The sequence below is a fragment of the Sorex fumeus genome, unplaced genomic scaffold (assembly GCF_029834395.1).
Source record: "Sorex fumeus unplaced genomic scaffold, SorFum_2.1 ptg000063l, whole genome shotgun sequence".
Classification (NCBI taxonomy): domain Eukaryota; kingdom Metazoa; phylum Chordata; class Mammalia; order Eulipotyphla; family Soricidae; genus Sorex; species Sorex fumeus.
Genome location: NW_026606120.1, coordinates 49,883,567 through 49,905,887, shown reverse-complemented (window position 1 = coordinate 49,905,887; position 22,321 = coordinate 49,883,567). Strand labels below are relative to the sequence as shown.

Here is a 22,321-nt window from a genome sequence, read left to right as displayed (position 1 = left end):
CGTGTCCTCAGACAAGTGGTGGCTTCTGGGGGGGCCGGCTTTAGCCGCAGCTGGTTCCTGCCACTCAGCGGAACTGGCCTGGTGGGGGGATGAGGAGGCCAGGGCCGCCGGCCACTCACCCTGTCCCTCTGCTTCCCAGGAGATCCTCGGCCAGCTGACGCTGGACGCCCTACTGGAGATGAACGAGTCCAAAGTGAAGGAAACACTGCGGCGCTGCGGGGCCGGCGCTGAGGAGTGTGGCCGCCTGCAGTCGGCTCTCACCTGCCTGAGGAAGGTGACAGGCTTGGGTAGGTCGGACACTGCGGCCCCTTGCCCCTCCCATGGGCCCTCAGTGGCCGTGGCAGGGTTCTTCCCCGCACAGGTTTCAGACTGTCTCGACCAGTCCCAGCCCTGTGGGTGCTGCAGCTGTTGTGGCAAACCCGAGGCCTGTCTGCCGGGGTCGCTGCACGATTTCTCCTCTTCCCCTTGCATCGGTCAGCCCTGCAAGGCCTCTGCCCGCTGCCTGCATGCCAGCCCCTTCCCCGACCCCAGCTCACTCACACCCCCTCTGCCTGCCTGCTCCCTCTGCTCGCCTGCTCCCCGGGCCAGGCTAAGGTGGGTTTTGCCTGAGTCGAGCATGATTAACAGACTTGTACTGTGTCTCAGCAGAGTGTGTGCATGGCAGCCGAGGGCCAGGTCTGGGCGGTGGGACACGTTCCTAGGGAATTCTTTGCTGGCTTTCTAAATCTTGCCTTGAGACAGCTTCAGATGCCTCGCTCGGAGCTCCCCCGGCACACGACCGGGCGCTGAGATGAGCTGATGAATGGCAAAAGCCTTGTTTCCGAATGCCCTGAGCTACCTGGCTTCTCTCCGGCTGCCCAAGAGTGAAGGGGGGCCGTGCATCGGATGTGTTGCTGGATCTCTTTCCCCAGAGAGCAGTAGGCTGAATTGCTTCTCGGTCCCTGTGCAAACATCTGTGCAAACAATACCCAGCAGATGGAGCATCAGTCGGGGCTGAAAATGGCACAGACTGCGTCCCGGCTGGTGCCCGGCACAAAACAACACCGCTGAGGAGCGGTCAGCTTTCTTGTCCCCTCATGATACAGAGATTGAGAACAGAGAGGGACAGACGCTTTGCCGAGGACACACAATCTTTGTCTTGAATGGTGGCTGGCTTATTCTCAGGTTGTGAACATTTAAAAGGACTTGGCAACCCCAGCAGGGATCTGGGGGTAACTTGTCAGCAGCACCCCTACCTGGATTGTGAGGACTTGTGGGGAGCCGGTGAGGGGTGACTCCATGTGTGAAGCGGGCTGTCTCTTCTCTGCCCCTCCTGACTGCTGAGGGAGGAAGACTGGGCGGCAGGCAGGCACTTAGCACATGGACGGCAACAGCCCTTGAATGTGTGTGTGTGTGTGTGTGGCGGGGGTGAAGCTCATTTAGAGGTAGAGGTATGGGCAGTGCTGAGTTAGCCATCTGGGTCCCTTGCCTGGTGTGTCCCTTGCCATTGTCTCTCTCCTGTCACCCGGCAGAGCTTTGGACCTGTTGAGTCCAAGGCCTTTTCCCCTTGTGCCCTCAGAGACCTTGGGGGAGCTTCTCTCCGAGGGCCACTTCCGATGAGGGTCCTCTTGGGCCCCGTGTCTGCAACAGGGTCCTGCCACACTCCCAGGCCAGGCTGCAGCGCCCCTGCTGGGGATGGGGCGCCTGGGAATGTGGCGAGCCCCGAGAGCTCCCTGTCCCCGAGGCCATGCGGGCAGCTGACAGTGCAGCTGACTGGACAGGCGCACCAAGAGCGGCTCATTACTGCGCATGTGGACTGTACAATCAGACTTCTGCCCACTGTACACAGGCACTGAGAGCAGGGAGGGTCCCTGGTCCGTTCCTTAGCCCGCCTGCCTCCCTTTCTTTGTCTGTCAGTGCAGGGTAGGACAGCTCAGCTCTCAGAGGGTGAAGTGAGCTATGGCCAGGCTTTCACCAGAACTGAACTCTCCACGGAGGCTCTCATCTGTCTGAGGCCTGTAGGGTAATAGGAAGCGTGGACATCATTTCCCTGGTGGACTCTTGTCTTAAAGAAGAGGGAGGGGCTGAGGGATAGGACAGTGGGTTGGGCACATCCCCTGGTGTCCCATATACTCTGAGCACTGCCAGGAGTGATTCCTGAGTACAGAGTCAGGAGTAACTTGAGAACGCTGGGTGTGACCCCAAAAAAGGAAAAAAAAGATGAGGGGCGCCCAGTGCTGCATGCCAACCAAGTGCAGTTGGACCGAGCACCACTGAGCATGGTTTCTGGTCCCCGCCAATCTTCCTGGGAACCCTTCCCCCCCATGCCCCCCCAAAAATAAAAAAGGTGATGGAACAATGATTCTCAGAGCCTGTGGCTGGTGAGTAGAACATCAGACCTGCACACACTCCCCAGCCTTTATCCATAGCAGACGTCACCCTCACTCTCTGGAGCCTTCTGACTGACTCCAGAAGTTTTCCTCACACAGCCACGTGATCTGTGCTGCCACACACTGGCTGGCCATTTTGCCAGACTCAAAGGAGCTGGTGATTCAAGAGACTGTTTGGAGAGTGGGCGGGTGTGGGGGCCGGGGCAGGGTGTTGCTTCCTTGGGTGGCAGACTTGACCGTGGATTTATGAAACTCATTCTTCAACAAGAAAACATGTTGAGGGTCGGAAAAATAGTACAGTAGATTAAGGCCCTGGGCCTTCCACGCAGCCAGCCTGGGTTTGATCCCCAGCATCACATCCGTCCCCTGAGCCCCACCAGGAGTGGTCCCTGAGTGCAGAGACAGGAGTAAGCCTTGAGCATTGCCAGGTGTGACCCCAAAACCAAAACAAGAAAGAAATGTGTGCTGGCTGCCTCTTACGTAGACAGAATGGAAGTGGAGCTGTCAATTCCAATGGCAGTTTTCTTTTTGTTTGTTTTTGCTGTGGGGAGGGGTGGGGGATGAGGGGCGGAAGCCCTGGGGACTAGTGCCAGCTTGGGGCTCAGGCACTGCTCCCAGTAGTGGCTGGGGGAGCACGTTATGCCAGGGATCAAACCAGAGCTCCCCACTGTACTTGGCCTCGGAGCTCTCCCCAGCCCCTGCGGTTCTCATGGAGCAGCACAGAGAACAGAAAGGAACGCTCAGAGGACCCGTTGGTGCTGGGGATTGAACCCAGGTGGGCTGCACGTGGGTCTCATGCTCTCACCCCTGCACCATCTCTCTGGGCCCTCTCCCCTGAATCATCTCTCTGGCTCTCACCCCTGCACCATCTCTCTGGCACTCACCCTGTACCATCTCTCTGGCTCTCACCCCTACACCATCTCTCTGGCTCTCACCCCTACATCATCTCTCTGGCTCTCACCCCTACATCATCTCTCTGGCTCTCACCCCTACATCATCTCTCTGGCTCTCACCCCTACATCATCTCTCTGGCTCTCACCCCTACATCATCTCTCTGGCTCTCACCCCTACATCATCTCTCTGGCTCTCACCCCTACATCATCTCTCTGGCTCTCACCCCTACACCATCTCTCTGGCTCTCACCCCTACACCATCTCTCTGGCTCTCACCCCTACATCATCTCTCTGGCTCTCACCCCTACATCATCTCTCTGGCTCTCACCCCTACATCATCTCTCTGGCTCTCACCCCTGTACCATCTCTCTGGCTCTCACCCCTACATCATCTCTCTGGCTCTCACCCCTATACCATCTCTCTGGCCCTTACCCCTACACTATTTTTCTGACTCTCACCCCTATACCATCTCTCTGACTCTCACCCCTGCACTATCTCTCTGGCCCTCACCCCTGCACCATTTCTCTGGCTGAGAGGTAGATTTTTCCCCAGCCCCACTCCTTCCTCATCCCCCTGGCTCCAATAAGGTTGCCTGGGCACCGCCAGAGCTAGCTCCTATGACCATTGACCTTGTCTCTGGCCACTCCTGTCCCACGATACAGAGCTCTAGAGTCTCTGGAAGGGACTGGGCATGCTCTCCCTGTCGATGCCCTCTGGTTCAGCCCAGAGGCCACTTCCTCTGGGCGACCTCCTGACCTACTCAGGCCCAGGCTGCGTGGCTCCTCCTGTCTTGTGCTTCTGTCTCTGGCATCTCTATTGGCGCAGAGCACTGTACAGTGTTGGCTGCTCCAGGGGGCGAAGTCTCTGGAAATCCAGCGAAGCACACACTGGGCAGGCTGGGGCCAGCTCAACCAGGGCCTCAGAGAAGTGGCTGCCGGGGCCTCTTTGAACAAATGCCCAGGGCCATTCGCTGCTAGGAGATGGGTGCTGCCCCCTTTCCTGATGCCTGAATTTTCTTAAAGTAGCATTATTTTCCTGCACACACCCCCTTGCCTTTGGGAGCCCTTGTGGGGGTGGCGGGGACTTCCCAGCAGTGCTGGGTGCCGGGCCTGGGTGATGTAGGCCTCATAGCCCAGTGCTCAGGGTCTCTCGTGGTGGAGCTCAGGGGATCATATATGGTGGTGCTGGGGATGGAACCAGGGTCGGCCGTGTGCAGAGCAAGTGCCCTGCCCACTCTGTTATCTCTGGTGCCATTTCCCTGTCCCTGCCTCTCCTGGTCCTGAAAATCCGTCGCCAGCGCCTGAGCACGTCCACTCAGCCCCCAGACCCGCCAGCCATAGTCGCCCTGGCTCTTCTCTTCCTGAGGCACAGGAAGAGAAGGGGGGGTGGGGGGGCTGCAGCAATAGTGTAGCGGGAAGGGCGTTTTTCTTGCGCGTGGCCTTCCCAGGTTCGATTCCCAGCACGCCACACGGTCCCCCAAGCCACACAAAGAGTGGTTCTTGAGTGCAGAACCAGGAGTGACCCCTGAGCATGGCTGGTTGTGACCAAAAATAAAAAATAAATAAGTTGTGATTGTAGCACCGGGGATCCAGTCAGTGAGGTCAGGGAGAAGGTACCGTGTGATCATGAGAGGGAAAGCCAACTACTAAAGGCTCTCACTAAGTACTGTGCAACCTTGGACCACATGCTCACCCTCTCCGGGCCCTTGCCACCTCATTATAAATCCCCCAAACCCCAGCCACTCGTAACTGGATTTCTTGGCCCGCAGGAGGGGAGCATAGAGAGGACTCCACTTGGAGCGCGTCAGATGGCCGGCGGGAAAGCGGCTCGGGGCCCCATGTGGACACCCTCTCCCCGGCCAGCCTGGCCTGGCCTGCGGGGAGCTCCCATCTGGGCAGACCAGGCGGCGGCGCCCAGGGCCCACGCTCCGTGTCTGTGTCAGCCCTGCCCGTCTCGGACTCCCCACCCCTTGGCCTCGGCGAGGGCGTCTCCGACAGCTGCGTCTCGCTGCACACGAGCGGGCGGCTGACACCCCGCTCCCTGCACCACTTCATCACGCCCCCGACCACGCCTCAGCTGCGCCGGCACGCCAAGCTCAAGCCACCACGGACGCCGCCGCCCCCCAGCCGCAAGGTCTTCCAGCTGCTGCCCGGCTTCCCCACGCTCACCCGGAGCAAGTCCCACGAGTCGCAGCTGGGCAACCGCATCGACGAGGTCTCCCCCATGAGGTCGGTGACCCACCCCACACGTTTGCCATCCCTGTTTTGTCTTTGTCTTGTTCGAGGGCCATCCCCAGCAGTGCTCAGGGCTGACTCTTGGCTCTGTGCTCAGGGATCACTCCTGATTGGGGCTCAGGGGGTGTCTTATGGGATGCCTGAGATCGGACCCAGGTTGGCCACATGCAAGACCAGCACTCTACCCACTGAACTATCTTTCTGGCCCCCAAGCACTAACGCTGAGAGCAGGCTTATTCCTGGCTTTTTGCTCAGGGATCATTCCTGAGGGGTAAGGAGGCGGCTCAGGGGACCATAGGCCGTGCTGGGGATCAAACCCAGGTTGGTCACGTCTAAGGCAAGTGACCTTACTGTACCATCTCTCTGGCCCCTTTCACCTCTTCTTAGTGTTTCATACCATTTTCTTGTGTGGTTGGGCTTGCTTCTTTCGTCTGGGTCTTTTGTTGTTTTTTGTGGTGGTGGTTTTGGGGCCATGCCCAGTGGTGCTCAGAGGCTACTCCTGGCTTGGTAGTTGCTCTTGGCAGCACTCAAGGAACCCTGCGGTCACGGGGATGGAACCCGGGCCTCCCACATGCAGACCCACCTACACTCATTCCGAGCTTCCTCCGGCCCTCTCAGGTAGTTTTCTTCTGCCTTTGCCAGACAGTTAGGTCCCTGTCAGTGTCCCTTGTGGATAGTGCAGAGGGGAAGAGGGCATTTCCCGTGGGTATCCCTTCTTGTACCTCCAAGGGTGGGGTGCTGGGCTTCTCTTCCTGACATGGACACTCTTCTCCGGTCTGGGCTGTGCCTGACCCTCAGTCCTAGTGTAGCTGTCCTGGGTCTTCATGGCCAGGGGCCTGGACGGAGCCCCCTACCCCAGGGGGTTTCCACCATGTGGATACATGGGTCAGTCAGAGGCACCTCAGAGAGCGTCGGCTTCTCAGTTTCTCCTGCAGGGAGTGCTTGGGGGACCGGGGAGTCAGGCAGGGTGACATCACCTCTTGGTGCCTTCAGCTGGTGGTCCATCCCCACACAGCCCCAGAACTGCGCTGACATGGGTGCTCGGCCACCCGGCTGCCTTGGCTGCCCCGGCTGGTGTGGCCTGGTCCTCCGCACTCCTTTCCCTGCATAGGGACCCTGAGGGACACTACACTGCCTGTCCCCACTTCTCTCCGTGGGTGCGGCCTCCTCTCTGCCCTCCTCCTCTTGGGTTTCCAGTTGCCGCCAAACACCGACGATGGGAGGTGCTGGGGGTCTCTCGGGGCAGGTAGTGTGACCCTTACCATCTCCTGGGGACGAGCCAGCCTCGGGGCTCACTCGTGGGGGTCTGGACCGAGCTTCTCCTCCCCCCACCACCAGGATTTCCACCACTCAGCCCACCCGGCCCCCACAAGGACCATGTCTGGGATGTGACATGACCCCCCTCCCCCTCTCTCTACCTCTCTCTCTCTCCCCCCTCCAGGTTTGGTGAGTGTGATTCCTTCTCAGCCCTCTGCCACCACGAGGCGTGTTTGCATGGCCGTCCCTGTCGGCGAGGAGTCCCGTCACCCTCTCAGTCCTCCCGGCCTGCCCCAGGCTGCCAGCCGAGGTGCCAGAGGGCCTGGAGCAGCTCTGGGACAGGTGGCTGTAAGACAACAGGTGCCACAGACCAGCCCGGCCAGCAGCTGTGCTTGGCAGAGCAGAGACCTGGAGAGTGGGCAGGTCCCTGGGTGGCCCCCACAGATGGCCCTGGCAGGTGACCCGTGGGGCCAGGCAGGCGCCTCTGCTCTGTTGGTGTCTGTGAGCCACCCCCAGACCCCCGCCAGCAGGCGAGGACAAGAGCCCAGCGCGGTGAAGCCCCCTCCTGACACACAGTTGGGGAGCAGGTCCTCAGGGGGTGTGCTAGGGGCATCCCCCGAGCAGACCAGGGTTCCTTGGTCTGTCTGTCCCTGGACAGGCTGGAGCCCTGTGGTCCTTGGAGCTAAGCTGAGCGAGGAGGCAGGATGGGAGCAGGGGTGGGGCCCAGCAGGAGGGGGCTTGGGTGAGGAGAGAAGCGGCCACAGCCCCTCCCAGAGCAGACACAGCACCTGCAACACGCACCCCCAACACACACATACACGCACACACACGCACGCATACATGCACGTACGCGCACACGCACACGGCTCTCGACACCCAGATGCTGGCATGTTGTGGGTTTAGAACATTGAGGCCTCGACCCCATCTTGCAGGAGGGTGGGACAAGGCTGCTCAGATTTCATGGTCTTAGGGTCAGATGTGACTGAACAGGGACCACCTCGCCTTGGTCCTCCCCAGGGCTGGAGCCACAAAGCCGAACTGGGCCGCAGAGGAGAGCCCGTGCTCCCGCTGTCTCTGCCCACTCTCAGAAGGGCAGCCTGCATCTTTCTGGACGGAGCCTGTGCCTGGCAGGGTGTCTGGGCCCCAAGAGGGAGCCCGTGTCAGGAGGAGCTGCAGTGCTCCACGGGGACTCCCCAGTCCTCAGTCCTGGCAGGACACCCCCTCAGGTGGATGGATTCCGTTGCAGCTGCTCTCTGCCTGTGCTTAGGTTGAGACTTGCCTTTGTGAACTGGGTGCCAGGTCAGGCTTTGGGGCACTGAGGGCCCGAGGGGGGCTGCTATTGCCAGATTCAGGGGCACCGGGTGGGCTGGACCCCCTGAGCACTGTGTCTCTATCTGCCTGGGTCACGGGCCCCTTTGGTAACTGGATTCTCAGGGAGAAGCCCCCCCCCACACACAATTCTGTTTGTCCAGAGGGCACCCAGATGCACCGAACCCAAATCAGGCTGGGGTATGGACCCCCTTACTTCAGGGAGACAGCTGAGTGCCAAGGGGATGCCCGGGCAGGTCGGGTGCACCCAGAGACAAAGAAGCTGAGGGGAGATGTGGCTTCCAGAGGCTCCCCCATGGCAGATTAGCACCTAAAGTACTGGGGTGCCTCTCACTGGGGTACCCCAAACTGGTGGTGAGACTTCTCGAAGTCCAGGCCATATGGTGGGGGCACTGTGAGCCTCACCTTGGCCTTGTGCTTCCCGTCTAGTGTGGTTGGCGCAGCCCCAGATTCTCAGGGCAAAGGGTCCTTGTGCTTCCGGCCACCCCACCTCCAACCCCTATGCAGAACCAGCAGTTGCTAGCCACGTGGCGCGGTCCCAGAATTCAGCTGAGAGTAGGGCTGTGGGTGCATCCAGGAGAGCGTGAAGGCGAGGGGCTGTAGGGGTCTTGCTCCGCCCCACCTCATGTGTGGCAAGAGGCTCTGGGGTCTCATCCCGCCCTGCACACTGCCTTCCCACAGCCAGAGTCATCCTGGATGCAGCTTAGCCACCACTATCACCGTGACACTGGTTCAGGGCTGTGCTTCTCTGCTCCCCGATGGCCTGTGATCTCTGGGGGTCCCTGCAGGGCTCCCGAGCCCCCCTCACCTACCTCTTCCCCACAGATCTCCCGCAGGGATCCCCACAGATGGTACGAAGGGACATTGGACTGTCAGTGACGCACAGGTAGGACAGCATGGTGGGCGGGAGGGCCCGGGGCTGGGCCACCTGCAGCTGTGTCCTCCTAGACATGGCCCCTCACTCTGCCTAGGGCAGGGATGCAGGGGAAACCAGGGCTCACATCAGCGCTCCGGGGGCCTCCTGATACCCAGGCCACATCAAGGCCCTGGGCCTGGTCTTGTGGGTGTGGAATGGCCCCCCAGACCCCTCAGTTCTCTGTGTCACCTTCTACTGCCCCAACATCCCATGGGGGTAATCTGACCTGCACGAGGTTGGGCGCCTTGGGAGTGCCTGGAGCATAAGTTTGAGCTGGAGTTGTTGGGTCAGAGGGCTGCACATTTGTCATTGCTCTTGCCAAGTGACCTGCCAGGGAGCTGGCACCAGCGTCCACATAACGTGGGGCTCTTGGCAATGAGGACTCTTGGCTCCGAACGCAGGAGGGAGGCTGCCGGGAGACTGGGCCGCTGGGTGCCCCCGAGAGGATGGGGACTGGGTGGGGCTCGGCTGTCCAGGCCCCGGTCTCCTGGCCCACGGGATCCGCTTTCTTTCTCCTGCAGGTTCTCCACCAAGTCCTGGCTATCCCAGGTCTGCCACGTGTGCCAGAAGAGCATGATGTTTGGAGTGAAGTGCAAGCACTGCAGGTGAGGCCAGACCACCCGCAGCGCCCAGGGACTCCAGGGGAACCACAGCCCCGTTCAGCCTGCCAGGAGGGACCAGCCTGTCGGGAGGGCGGGGGGCGGTTAGGGAGGCATCAGGCCAGGCTGCACTCCCGGAGGGGCTCGTCGAGGTGCGCTTTGAAGAGTGAATAGAAGTTTGCCAGGTTGACCAAGGAAGGAAGGAAATCCCAGACCTGGAGAATGTCTTGGGTAAAGACAGAGGGGGATGGGAGGTGAACTTGGGTATTCTGCAGTTTCACCCATATTCACACATGCACACACGCACACACATATACACACACACTCACACACGTGCAAGCACACACATACACACACATGCGTGCACGCACACACGATGCCCACTCACACAGGCTGTGGCCAGCACAGACATGTTCTGAGGAGGGGAGAGCCTAGGTACAGAGCAGAGCCAAGCTCTCTCCTCCAATCAGGAAGAGGACGTGTCTAGAATAGTGCAGCGGGAGAGCCTCCCTCAGAGGGTGCGCCTCAAGGCTGTGCTCTGGACCCAGTCGTTGTTATTTTATGCCTCGCGAGGCCATTCCAGTATTTGTCAGGGTTGATTTAAGAACCCAAGCTGGCAGGTGTCAGACCACTGGAAGCCTTTATTTGTTTGTTTGGGGGCCATACTTGGCAGTGTTCAGGGTTTCCTCCTGGCTCTGTGCTCAGGAATCACTCCTGGCAGACTCGAAGGACCATGTGGGATGCCCAGGGATCAGGTCTGGCTGGCTGCATGCAGCACAGCTGCCCTACCTGCTGCACCACCACTTCAGCTCCCTAGTATTGGGAGCGTCTGGGCCCCGGCAAGTCTGTCCATAAGAGGGCTCTGCGGTCCGTGAGGACTCTGCTGTCAGTGAGGGCTCTGCGGTCAGTGAGGAGCTCTATGGACAGTGAGGGGCTCTATGGTCAGTGGGGGCTCTTCAGTCAGGAGACTCTGTGGTCAGTGAGGGGCTCTGTGTTCCTTGGGCACTCTGCGGTCAGTGAGGAGCTCTGTGGTCCTTGGGCACTCTGCGGTCAGTGAGGGGCTCTATGGTCAGGAGACTCTGCGGTCAGTGGGGGCCTCTGCATATCGCTTAGGTGGATGTTGTTTTCCTCATGTCTCTCCTGATTCTCAGGAGTGCCAGAACCTTCTCTCTGGAGAGCATGGTGAGCTGGGCCTGTGTTCTCTAGGCTGGTCCAGGGGAGGCCAGGAGGCCTGTGTGATCGATCAGTGGGAGCCCTGCGACAGATACTCGCCTCCCCCATCGCCCCACCAACTCCCGCCGCCCTGCAGTGCAGTGGGAAGGACTTCTTCACTCATCCCTCAGTCCTGTGGTCACACAAACATCCTCCTTAAACTTGTCTCTAGGAAGTGACATCTGTCTCAGCGTTCTTCCTGGATGGAGAATCATCTCTCCGGGAGGAGAGCTCGGTGCAGCCCATGATTCCAGTGGGGAGACTGAGGGCCAGTGGTCGTGAGGGCTGGGCACTGGGCAGACCTGTGTAGGGAAGGGCGGCTGCTGGCCCACTGGTCACTGTGGTCCTGTGTGAGACATGTCCTTGGCTCATGGACCCAGTCAGAGATGTAAGACTGCAGAGTTCAGAGGTTTAGGTTCTGGCCTTGCACATGGCAACTGGGATCCAGTCCTGGGCAACCTCATAGGGTCTCCCAGAGCTCCGTCAGGAGTGATGCCTGAGCGCAGAGCCAGGAGTAAGCCCTGAGCACGGCCAGGTGTGACCCTCATATTGTACACACACACCCCACTCCCCAAAAGTTGAGGGAGTGGAGGCAGGCAAGCAGGCATCGCCGTGGGTGTGACACCTCTATCACAGACCCCGTCTTCCCTTTCAGGTTGAAATGTCACAACAAGTGTACAAAAGAAGCCCCTGCCTGCCGAATCTCCTTCCTGCCACGTGAGTCTCCTGCCCTTCCCCTCCACTGCCTTGGGCACTGCAAGTTCCATCCCACTGGATTCCATCCCAGCTGATGACCCCCCCCCCCCCCCCGCCTCTTTCCATGCAGTCCCTAAGCTTCGGAGGACAGAGTCTGTGCCCTCGGACATCAACAACCCTGTGGACCGACAAGCAGAACCCCACTTCGGAACTCTCCCCAAAGCACTGACTAAGAAGGTAGGTGGGGCCCGGGGGTGGGGGCTGCTGCCAGGACATTGTCTTCCCTTCCCCCCCCATTTCCTTCCACTAGAGCCCCCCTAATGTGAGGGCCAGTTGGAGCTCGATACCTCCCTATGGGGTCCCAGTGGAAATCTGGCCCTTCTCAGACCAGTTTGGGGGTGTGTGTCTCTTGTCGCTGAGGGAAGGACTCAGGACCCCCCCGCCCAAAGCCCCTCAGGCCCCCCCGCGGAGCTGGTTCCTGAGTTTTCCATGTGCCAGGCATGGACCAAGGCCATCTCTCTGGCCCCTGCTCCCTGGGTCTGCCCATTCCTGCCTTGGCTTTTCTGCCCACCCTTCCCCCTGCCCCTACCTTCTGGATATGCTCTGTGGGACCCTCTGTAGCCCCCTAAGTGAGGGCCTGAGGGCAGGGCGTGCTGTTCTGACCCCCAGTGGTGGTCAGGAAGCTTGTCCTCATTGACAAGTAGTGGGTATGAACCCTGTTTTGTAAATACACTGTGGCTCAGAAAGGGGGGCTCTCCAGGGCCAGGCAGCCTGACCCATGTATTCCCACCCTACCCACAGTCAGGGCACTGCCCCAAGGTGCAGATGGGAGTCTCCAGGGGTGAGCAGGGACTGTGGGTTCTCCAGGATTCTCCTTAGGGGTGCAGGGAGCCCCTGGGTGCTGTAGCCTCTGTCTGGGCTTTGGTGCATTGCACGGTCCCCAGGACAACCCCAGAGGCTTCGGGCCTGGGGGAGAAACTTGTTGAATTGGTTAAAGCATTTCAGAGTGGAGTGATAAGAGTACAGCGGGTAGGGCATGTGCTTTGCACACGGCTGATTGGGGTTCAGCTCGCAGCACCCAGTATGGTCCCCCAAGCCCCACCAAGAGTGATTCATGACCGCAGAGTAGGCCCTCCCCCCCACAAAAAAAGCATTTCATATAGTCTTGCTCCACCTGTCCTAACTGATGAGCTAGGGGACGCAGATCAGAGCCTGGGGGTTTCACAACCAAGACTCAGCCCCCAGAGCCTCTCAGAAGGTCTCATGCCAAACCACTGGGCAGTCCCCACCAGCAGATCTGCAAGAAAAGGGCAGGAGCAATTATTAGGCGCCTTCTGTGTACCACACCCCAAGCAAGCACTCATCAGAAGTGGAATCGATTCTGTTGCTGAACCCAACTGTGTGCCTATCCCGAGGGTGCCCCAAGCAGCCATGGTTCCTGCCCTCACAGAAGCCGTGCGGAGTCAGGGAGGTCCTTCAGCCCGAGTGCTGGGGAGCTGTGGGGGGAGCATGGTTCCGGGCTGCGGGGGGTGGGGGTGTGGCCTGGCCCTAGATGGGCATGCCTCACAGAGTGTGGAGGCTATGAAAAAGGACTCGGCGACAGCGAAAGGCTTCTGAGCACGCAGCCACCAAAACTTAACTCACAGTCTACCTGGCCGGCCATCACTCGGGAATGTCCCTGGCAGCATTTGCTCGGCCATGTGGCATTTCCAGGGCACAGAGGAGCCCTGGCTGAGGGGAGGGGCTTGGGAAGAGGGTCTCTGGGGGTGGCCAGGTGACAGACAAGGGGCCGCAATGACGCCATGCTGCTTCTGCCCACAGGAGCACCCGCCGACCACCAACCACCTGGACTCCAGCAGCAACCCGTCCTCCACGACGTCCTCCACGCCCTCCTCCCCCGCGCCCTTCCCGACCCTGTCTAACCCCTACGGCGCCTCCACACCCCCCAACCCCTCACCGGGCCAGAGGGGCAGCCACTTCAACTTCCCAGGTATTGCAGCTGTACTTCCTGAGGCTTGGGGGTCAGGGGCGCCCTTCTCGGCACGCTGAGCTGGGCCAGTGTCTGGAGGTGCGCCCGTGACCATGTGGGCTGCTGGATCCCTGGGCTGGGAACGGACACGCTCATCGTGCCCTGTCCTGCCCCCACCCCACCCAGCCAGGGTCCAGGCCGAGGTGGGCGTGAGTCTGGGCTCCCCACATGCTCCCGGTTCTGTGCTTGTGCTCCAGGGACCTCTCCTGGTGAGGTCACTCCAGGATGGCCCATCCCAGGGCCCAGAAGAGCCACACACAGCACAGGGAACTGGGACTCTCTCCCTTACCTGCTGAAAGGAGCTTTGGGTCCCCTTTATCTATGAAGTCGGGGAGAGCGCAGTCCGTGCAGTTGCCTGCAGAGTGAGGACGGAGGGGAGGGGCGTGCTGGCTGGAGCTGACCCGAGCCCTGTCTGTGGGCCAGGTCTCCCGCCTATAGCCAGGCTCGGAGCAGAGCGGGACCTGCTTACCCATCCCAGGGATGACCCTTGACATCACCTCCTGGCAGCTTCGCGCAGCTAGCTGGTCTGCCTGGGTTGCTTACGGGTGGCAGCATGGGAGAAAAGAATGGCTAGGATCCCTGGCTCCCCATTTGCTCCAAGTACAGGCCGGTGGTTTGTGGAGTCCGGGTCAGACCCACCTGGAGGGGGAGCACAGCTCTTCCCGTGCTGGGGGACCCCCACTGCAGCAACAGGAAGCCTTGTGAGGGTTCCGGGGCCACCTTTGGGTGTGATCTGAGACAGGGGTTTTGTGAGAATCTTCTCTTCGCCTGGCCTTGCCATGAACGCACATGGCCAGGCGTTTTCTGCCATCCTGTGTCCTGGTACTTCCCGCCTGCCCTCCAGAGTGCCCCTTACATTAACCCCTTCTCTCCTGCTCTGCCCTTAACCTTGGAAACTGGCCCTTTGGCAGTTCCTCCCAGCTTGTTTTTTTTTTCTTTTCTTTTCCCTCGCTCTCAAAGTCAGGGCCTGTGTGGAGGGCAGCAGCCTTAGAAAACCTGTTTGCAGAGTCCCAGTGCTCTCAGTGCTCCCTGGTGTCCCCAGGCACAGGCCTGCTGTTCTGAGTGCTCCCTGCAGGCGATGGCCTCTGCCCTAGCCCAGGGCCAGGCTCACCCTGACCACCATGGCCACACGTTTCTGTTTATTTCTGAATATAAGTCTGATCTCTCTGGACACAAAGAAACATCTCTGAAGACAACCTGGGACAGGCTGCTGGTCCTGCCATGGGGAGGTCAGCCAGCTCCAGGGCCCCACCTCGGGGCAGCCAGAGCCCCAGCCCAGAGCCCTGGGGAGGTTGGGCCACATCTGCAGTGCTCAGTGGCTTTCCCACTCGGTGCTCAGGGGTGCTCCTTACTGCAGTGCTCTGGAGCCCATGTGGTGCTGGGGACAATCCCAGGCCTCACGCCTTCAAGCAAGGCCTTGGTGGCTCCTTGAAGAGAGGATTTTCTCTCGTGGTGATTAGCCAGGGCAGGGCCCTACAGCCTCAGCCCCACTGGGGGTGAGCGCAGGAGAAGGGGCCTCTGTCTGCCCCCCCCCCCCCCCCCCCCCCCCGCAGCGCTGCCTCCACTCTTTCAGAGCCACCGTTGATCTTTTCCGTGTTTTCCCGCCTGGCCAGGGAGGCGGCCAGGATGGGTCCCAGTACTCGTTCTCCCCAGTTCATTTTCTCCTTCCTGTGTGGGTTGCTGCCACCCAGGCCAGGCCCGTGGTGGCAGGCGGGAAGCCCCCCACCCCTGGGCCAGCCCCTTGTCTCCACGCCCACGCTTGCATTCTGTGTGTGTGACTCGCCTCCTCTTCTGTTCAAAGCTGCCTCCTTCATTCATCATAGACAACAGTTTATCTTCCCAGGTGAGTCCTCTGCATGGCGCGCTCACTGCCCCTTGTCGTGACCCCTCGGCCCAGCCTGCCGATTGTGGAGGAGTGACTTGGAGGGAGGGGAACTCTCACACCAAGGCTGCAGGCAGGAGGTTTGATGCCCTCTGAGCCCCTGCCTACCTTCCAAGACACACGGGAAACTGATCCCCCTCCGCTTGCCAGGCCTTACTGCACGGCGCCATCTGCTGGCTCTCACTGGAAGTGCCTCCAGGGTGCAGAAATTTTAAAGGAAAAGACTTGGCAGTTCACTTCAGACATTGATTCTCGCCACAAAAATTTCATAACACACTTACTGTGTGCCAGCCTTTGAATCTGACCATATTCCTAGTCCTGCATGATTTTTTTTCATTTTTGCCTTTTGGGTCACACCTGGCAATACATAAGGGCTACTCCTGGCTCATGCACTCAGGAATTACTCCTGGTGGTGCTCAGGAGACCATATGGGATGCTGAGAATCGAAACCGGGTCAGCCGTGTGCAAGGCAAATGCCCTACCACTGTGCTATCGCTCCAGCCCCTCCTGCAGAATTTTTATGATTGGTGCTTAGCTTTAGCTGAAGGCATTAGTATAATCTACAACTTTCAGTTCTTAGGTGCTGCATTTTTAGACCAAGACTATAGAGCTAACAGGTTTTTCCTTGGGCTGAAGGCGCTTATCTTGAAGTCCCAGTATTTTGGTTGTGCTGGTTTTCAAAGCCCAGTTCGGCTCCCACAGAGGAGGCCCCCGTGTTCCTACACATTGCTGTGCCTTGAGTTTGGGGGGCTGGCGGTGTCTAGGGCCTGAGCCTGCCCCACCAAGACTTTGAAGCTGCCTCTGGTTTTGTTCCCATTATTGGGGAGGGGGAATGAAGGGCCCGTGCCCTGCGATGCTCAGGGCTGGCTCCTGGCTCAGGAATCGCTCCTGGCGATGCTCGGGGAACCGCATGAGATGCTGAGGATCAGACCTAGGTCATCCAGGTCAAACACGCTCTTCGCTGTACGACAGCTCCAACCCCTTATTTCCATTTTTGCTGTGGTTTCCTTCAAGAGTTTCCTGATTACAGACTCTAAGAAGGTATCGGGGATTGCCCCAGAGCATTGGAGAATCTCTCTTCCAGAAGGTTCCATCCTTTTCTGAAGAGATGATGGAAGGGAGGGGGAAAAAAGATGTGTTTATTATACCAAGTATAGATGTATTTTGGAGAAGAGTTCAAAATATGCCCTTAATGTTTAAGCAAGTATATGGGGCTTGAAATATTTTGCCCTTCCTGGGATGCTGTTTCTCCCATAGTGTCTCTCTGTCTCTCTGTCTGTCTCTGTCTCTGTCTCTCTCACACATGTGCACGCACGTGCACACGCATCTCTCCCTATCTCTTTGTGGAGGCCTTGAAGCAGTGCTGGAAAATTGTCTGCTCTCCTTGGTAGTCATGGTTTCCGGAGAGACCTGAGCTCAGGCTCCAGGGCCTGGGATTCCCCCAGAAGTTGGCCCGGGATGTGGGTGCCTGTGTGCATTTCCCTTCTCAGGAGGCCCAAGCCTCCAGGCAGTTCTGCTGGCCTGTGAGGTGTGGTGCTGTGGGGGCCCCCTGCCACCTGGCTTTGGAGCAGGCCCCAGCACGGCGCAGTTCCATGGCTGCAGAGGGAGTCAGCAGCAGACCTCTGAGAGCCCATCCAGCCCAGGCCACCCCTTTCTGAAAACAGAGGAAGGAAGAGAGAGAGGAAGTGGTCCGCCGGGGCCCCCGCCTCCCCACATGCAGTTAGGATCAGAGGGAACCGGAAGGCCAGCAGCCTGCGGCCCACAGTCCCCCAGCTTCCGGCCTCCCCAGATGCGAGGCCTGCAGTGAAAACCAGGAAGCCGCAGGCTCAGAGGTCAGCCAGCCCCAGCTGCCCAGCGCACAGACTGAATTTCGACCTCTCCCTGGAGTCTGTCCCACACACCCAAACCCGGAAGCCAAGGCTGTGGGGCCTCCAGGATTCTCCGCGGTCAAGAGACACGTGCTGCTTTGAGGGGCTGTGGGGAGCTGGGAAGGAGGGCCTGGCCAGCGGCTTGACCACAGCTCACATGGGCCACAGGGAAGACACTTTTTTGTACCCTCTCCATCAGATGATCCTAATACCCAGAGACAGTCAGAACAAGGGCCAGGAGGACTGGTTCATGCTAGGAAGCTTGCCCCAGGTGGGGGGATGCAGGCAGGGAAGAGACGGTAACAGCTCTCCCCTCCTTCCGGAACAGAGCTGCTGCCCGAGGTGCGGCGGGTTTCAGGGACATGCGCCTTGGCGGGCCTGAGTGTCACTGTGTGAGACAGTTGTAGGGGTCGCACCACCTGCATAGACAAGGCGCCCCCACACGGGATCTTGCAGAGGAAACAGGAAGGGGGGGTCTCATGCTTCGTGTTTGCTTTTCTGTTTCCTCCAGACATTTCTGCGTTCCCACCAGCGGCCCCATGCCCTGACGCAGTGGCGGACAGCACCCGGTAGGCACCCGCCCCTCCACGCTTCTGCCCTGCCCTGCTGCCCAGCCTACAGCATCTCTGCCTCTCTTCCCGCTGGGCTGACTCAGTCTCTGGCCCCGTGGCCGCAGGGGGGCTCATTTACTCCTACCCTTGGGAGGAGGTGAGTGGAGAAGCTGGAAGGATGGATGGATCGAGGGCATACAGGGCACGGGAAAGTGCTGAAAATATCTCCCAGTGCCAGCCCTTTCCCCACGTCAGACCCGCTGAGCGCTGGGCCACGATTCTCTCAGCTGATAGAGTTGGGTCAGCCTCAGTCTAGGCACAGAACGGCTCGGAGGTTAGGAAATTATAATGGTGAGCTGTGTCCCCCCCCACCCCAATACACACCAAAAATAGAGAATGGCCACAGAGTTTGGATAGGAGTTAAGGTGCTTGCCTTGCACGTGACTGAGCTTAGTGATTCTGAGAGGATCACAAAGCCACATGGGCACTGTCAGCTGTGACCCCAAAACACACATCCCTAAAAAACAAACGCAAAACAAAGAACAAGAAAACAAGACATTGCGTGATGGCCTGGAGAGAAAGCACAGTGGTTAAGGCCTTGCATCTGCTGATCCTAGCCACTGCATGGTGCCCCCCATGCACGCCAGGAGTAAGTCATGAGCACTGCCAGATATGACCCCAAAACATATATATACACACACATAACAATAAGGAAGTGACAGTTGAAGTTGAAGAGCGCACGCGCAGCGTGTGAAGCCTCGAGTTCCATCCATAGCACCTGTGGTACCCCAGACATCGATGGGTATAACCCTGGTGAGCCCCCTGAGCACTGCTGGTCAGAGTACCCCGCCAGGCGGCAGCACTGACCCATCAGGCTCACTGGCTCGAATACTGCAGAGGGCAGCCCATGGCCCCTGGGCCTTATTTAAAAAATTGATGATGGGTTAGAGAGATAGTACAGTGGGTAGGGAACTGGTCTCACATTCAGCTGACCTGGGTTCGGTCCCCGGCACCCCATTTGGTTCCCCCAGCATCACCAGGAGTGATTCCTGAGTGCAGAGCCAGGGGTAACCCTGTGCATTGCCAGATGTGGCTAAAAAACAAAAGAAAAAAGACAAAATTAAAGATGGAAAATTGCATGAAGTCACAGTTTGGAAGTGACGCAGCCGGTTCCCAGACACCAGGCTGCTAGGGTGTGTGCCTCTGTACATGCTTGGACCTCTTCTCCTGAGTCTAAGGTCTAAAAGGACCTTGGTGTCCAAGCCAGACCTCAGGAGGGACCAGCGGGTCTGGCCCCCGCCTTCTGTCACCGTCTGCTTCCCTGCTGCCTCTCCCAGGACCAAGTGAATCAAAGCAAGTGTCCGGGCCCTTTGTTAGATTTACCCAGGGAGCCCCTTGTCCACCCTGGGGATTGCCTTGACCAGTTCTGTTTCACTCACAGGCCCGACAGCCAGATGCAGGCCGACATGTTGGAGGACCAGGATGTGGAGGTGAGTGAGGGGGTGCGATGGTGGGCGGGGTCCCTGTCCTCTTTGTCCTTCCCAGTCTCGGCGCAGGTGGGTTGGGGGTGCCACACCCCGAGCCTGGCGCCCCTGTGCCCACTGCAGCGGCTCTGGGCACACGGGCAGGTGGCAGAACCAGCTGCCTTGGGCTTTGCTGTCGGAAGTCAAGTCAGCATTTGGTCCCCCTGAGACCCAGCAATGCTCCCTTGCTCGCTCGGTCCATCTGAAATGAGGCCAGACTTTGATCAGTGGCTTCTGGAAGATTCTGGGCCTTGCCTGAGCCAGGCACCTGGACTTGGCCCTTGAGCCAATGTGTCTTCTGCGCCTGGCCCTGTGCGGTGCAGAGAGCTTTCGAAAATGCTGCACGCACCTTATCCTGCCCCAAAGGATGAATGCCGCTGAATTCTTCATGCCAGGGGATGCCACGTTCTTTCCGATATTTGATGACGCTCAGAGTATGCGTGGGAAAAGCAAGCAACTCCTGGGGCACAGCTAACTCATGCCGCCCTCCCTCCCTCCCTCCTGCCTGGGCCTGAGCCCAGATGCTCTTTGCCCCGTCCAGACCTGCCCCCCCCTCCCCCCCCCCCCCAGTCCCCAGCGCCTGATCCTTGAGCGATGCTGAACATGTTGGTCAAGGAACCTCCCTACCTCTCCCTACAGCCTGACGAGGAGCCCGAGATGGGCAAGTCGGAGGCTGAGGATGACGAGGACGAGGTGGACGACCTGCCCAGCTCCCGGCGAGCCTGGCGCGGCCCCATCTCCCGCAAGGCCAGCCAGACCAGCGTGTACCTGCAGGAGTGGGACATTCCCTTCGAGCAGGTGGAGCTGGGTGAGCCCATTGGGCAGGGCCGCTGGGGCCGGGTGCACCGCGGCCGCTGGCACGGCGAGGTGGCCATCCGCCTGCTGGAGATGGACGGCCACAACCAGGACCACTTGAAGCTGTTCAAGAAGGAGGTGATGAACTACCGGCAGACGCGGCACGAGAACGTGGTGCTCTTCATGGGTGCCTGCATGAATCCACCGCACCTGGCTATCATCACCAGGTAATCCGCGCACCTCACCTGCCCACCATGGGCGGGGAGGCCTCCACGGGTATGGCCATTGTCACACAGAGAGTGCCAAGGGGAAAGCCAGAAATGACCTGTTGTTCCCACATAGAGTCCCACTGACATGAAATAGAAACAGTCAAATGAGATAAAAAAAAAAATAATGTGAAAACCTGGGACCAGAGCGATAGTACAGTGGGGAGGGTATGCCTTGCAGACAGCCAACCTGGGTTGGGGTCTCTGGCACCTTTTATGCCACCCAAGCACCGCCAAGAGTGATTCCAGAGGGCAGTACCAGGAGTAACCCCTGAGCATTGCTGGGTGTAACCCAAAAAGCCAAAAAAAAAAAAAAAAACAAGAAAAAAAAAAGAAAAAACCCACCTCTCCCACCCAGCTGGGCATCTGTCCTCAAAGGCAGATACCACCCTCTGCAGTTCGTCTCATTGCTTTCTCATTAAAGACATCTGGGGCCTGCAGTGTGACTCTGTCACTCTGGTAGTGCGTGGGGCAAGCATGAGGCCATGGGTCCCGTGGTCAGTTACCCAGTGATGGGGAAGTTAATGAAGTGGCTGGAGAGATGCAGCAGTGGGCAGGGTGCTTGCTTACGGGTGGCCAAGCTAGGTTTGCACACTGGCACCCCAGATGGTCTCCCGAGCCCTGCTAGGAGTAGGCCCTGAGCACTGCTGGGTGCAGCCCCCACACTAAAGATAAACAAAATTAATAAAGAAGTTTGCATTTATTAATGTATTCCTTTCTGTTGTGTTTTGTTGGTGGGGGGCACACCCACTCAGCAGTGCTCAGGCCGAACTCCTAGCTCAGGAACCTGGTTCTGGGTACCACCTGGAGTGCCAAAGATGGAACCCAGGTTGGCCAAGTGCAAGGCAAGTGCCTTTCCTGCTGCACTGTCTCCCCCATCCCTTTACGATCTGGTCTGCGTATCTGTTTATGAAGACGTGCAGGGCAGCTCTCAGTGGTGCGTACCTTGCTGCTTGGCTGAAGCAGTCGGGGCTGAGGTCTTTCCTGTTCACTGTGTTTTTGTGATGCTAGGGATCAAGCCGGAGGACTCACACTCCCCGGCTGAGCTATACCCCGGCCCTCCCTTTCCTACTTTCACCCCTGCACAATGTTGGACCTCTTGATGGTGGCAGAAGCCCTGGCTGGTACATCTGGTACATGGGGTGTCAGTGCTCCCCCATGGGAGGTTCCAGCTGCCAACATTGGCGTGACTGAAAGCAGGTGTGTGGCCCCGTCCCTGGCCACCCCTGGGTGCTTCATGGCGACTGCCCTCCATGCCAAGGAGGGTCAGTCCGCACCAGGATGCACAGTGTCCACTGCTGCTCCACGGCAAGCCGTTTTCTCGCCCCGGTCCAAGAGTCCGTTTGTCCAGAGACCATGAAATGGAAACATTTCTGGCCCCCGTGTAATCAAAGGGGCTGGGTGTGCGCAGTGAAGATTGGGAAGTGTGGCGTGAGGTGATGGGAGCGAGGTGGGCGCCACAGAGCACTGTCTCTCCCATCACTTTATGTTCTGGTCTGCATATCTGTTTATGAAGACACGCAGGGCAGCTCGCAGTGGTGCGTACTTTGTCACTGCAGGTCACCTGCCCCCGAGGTAGGATGGTGCTGTGACCCCTTGCTGGTTCCTCAGAGACTGGTGTGTGTTTGGGGGGGGGGCGGGAAAGCAGGTCCACCTGCCCACCTGCTCCCTGGAGCAAACTCGGGTCTCCTAGGGAAGGCGAAGCCATGCAGTGCCCCTAGCCTGAGCTGCTGGTCCCTGGGGTAGATTCATTTCTGTGGCTGGAGAGATAGCACAGCAGGTGAGGTGTCTGCCTTGCACACGACTGACCCGGGTTTAACCCCAAATTGTCCCCTGAGCACTGCCAGGAGTGATTCCTAAGAGCAAGGCCAGGAAGAACCCCTGATCACTGCTAGTTGTGCC

General features: G+C 59.0%; 1 protein-coding gene across 5 annotated transcripts in view; it reads left to right on the top strand.

The window, feature by feature from the left end:
• KSR1 (kinase suppressor of ras 1) overlaps positions 1-22,321 on the top strand; it is a 147,209-nt gene that overhangs the window by 110,926 nt on the left and 13,962 nt on the right. For 3 of the 5 annotated variants that reach the window (XM_056126751.1, XM_056126753.1, XM_056126756.1), the window contains exons 3-14: positions 140-287; positions 5,031-5,490; positions 6,938-7,113; positions 8,908-8,968; positions 9,520-9,603; positions 11,465-11,526; positions 11,636-11,742; positions 13,327-13,495; positions 15,336-15,377; positions 17,796-17,853; positions 19,277-19,325; positions 19,998-20,380. In XM_056126751.1, the coding sequence (XP_055982726.1) occupies positions 140-287; positions 5,031-5,490; positions 6,938-7,113; positions 8,908-8,968; positions 9,520-9,603; positions 11,465-11,526; positions 11,636-11,742; positions 13,327-13,495; positions 15,336-15,377; positions 17,796-17,853; positions 19,277-19,325; positions 19,998-20,380 (1,799 nt within the window). The remainder of the gene's footprint in view (positions 1-139; positions 288-5,030; positions 5,491-6,937; positions 7,114-8,907; positions 8,969-9,519; positions 9,604-11,464; positions 11,527-11,635; positions 11,743-13,326; positions 13,496-15,335; positions 15,378-17,795; positions 17,854-19,276; positions 19,326-19,997; positions 20,381-22,321) is intronic. The other 2 variants (XM_056126752.1, XM_056126754.1) reach the window with 1 other exon arrangement.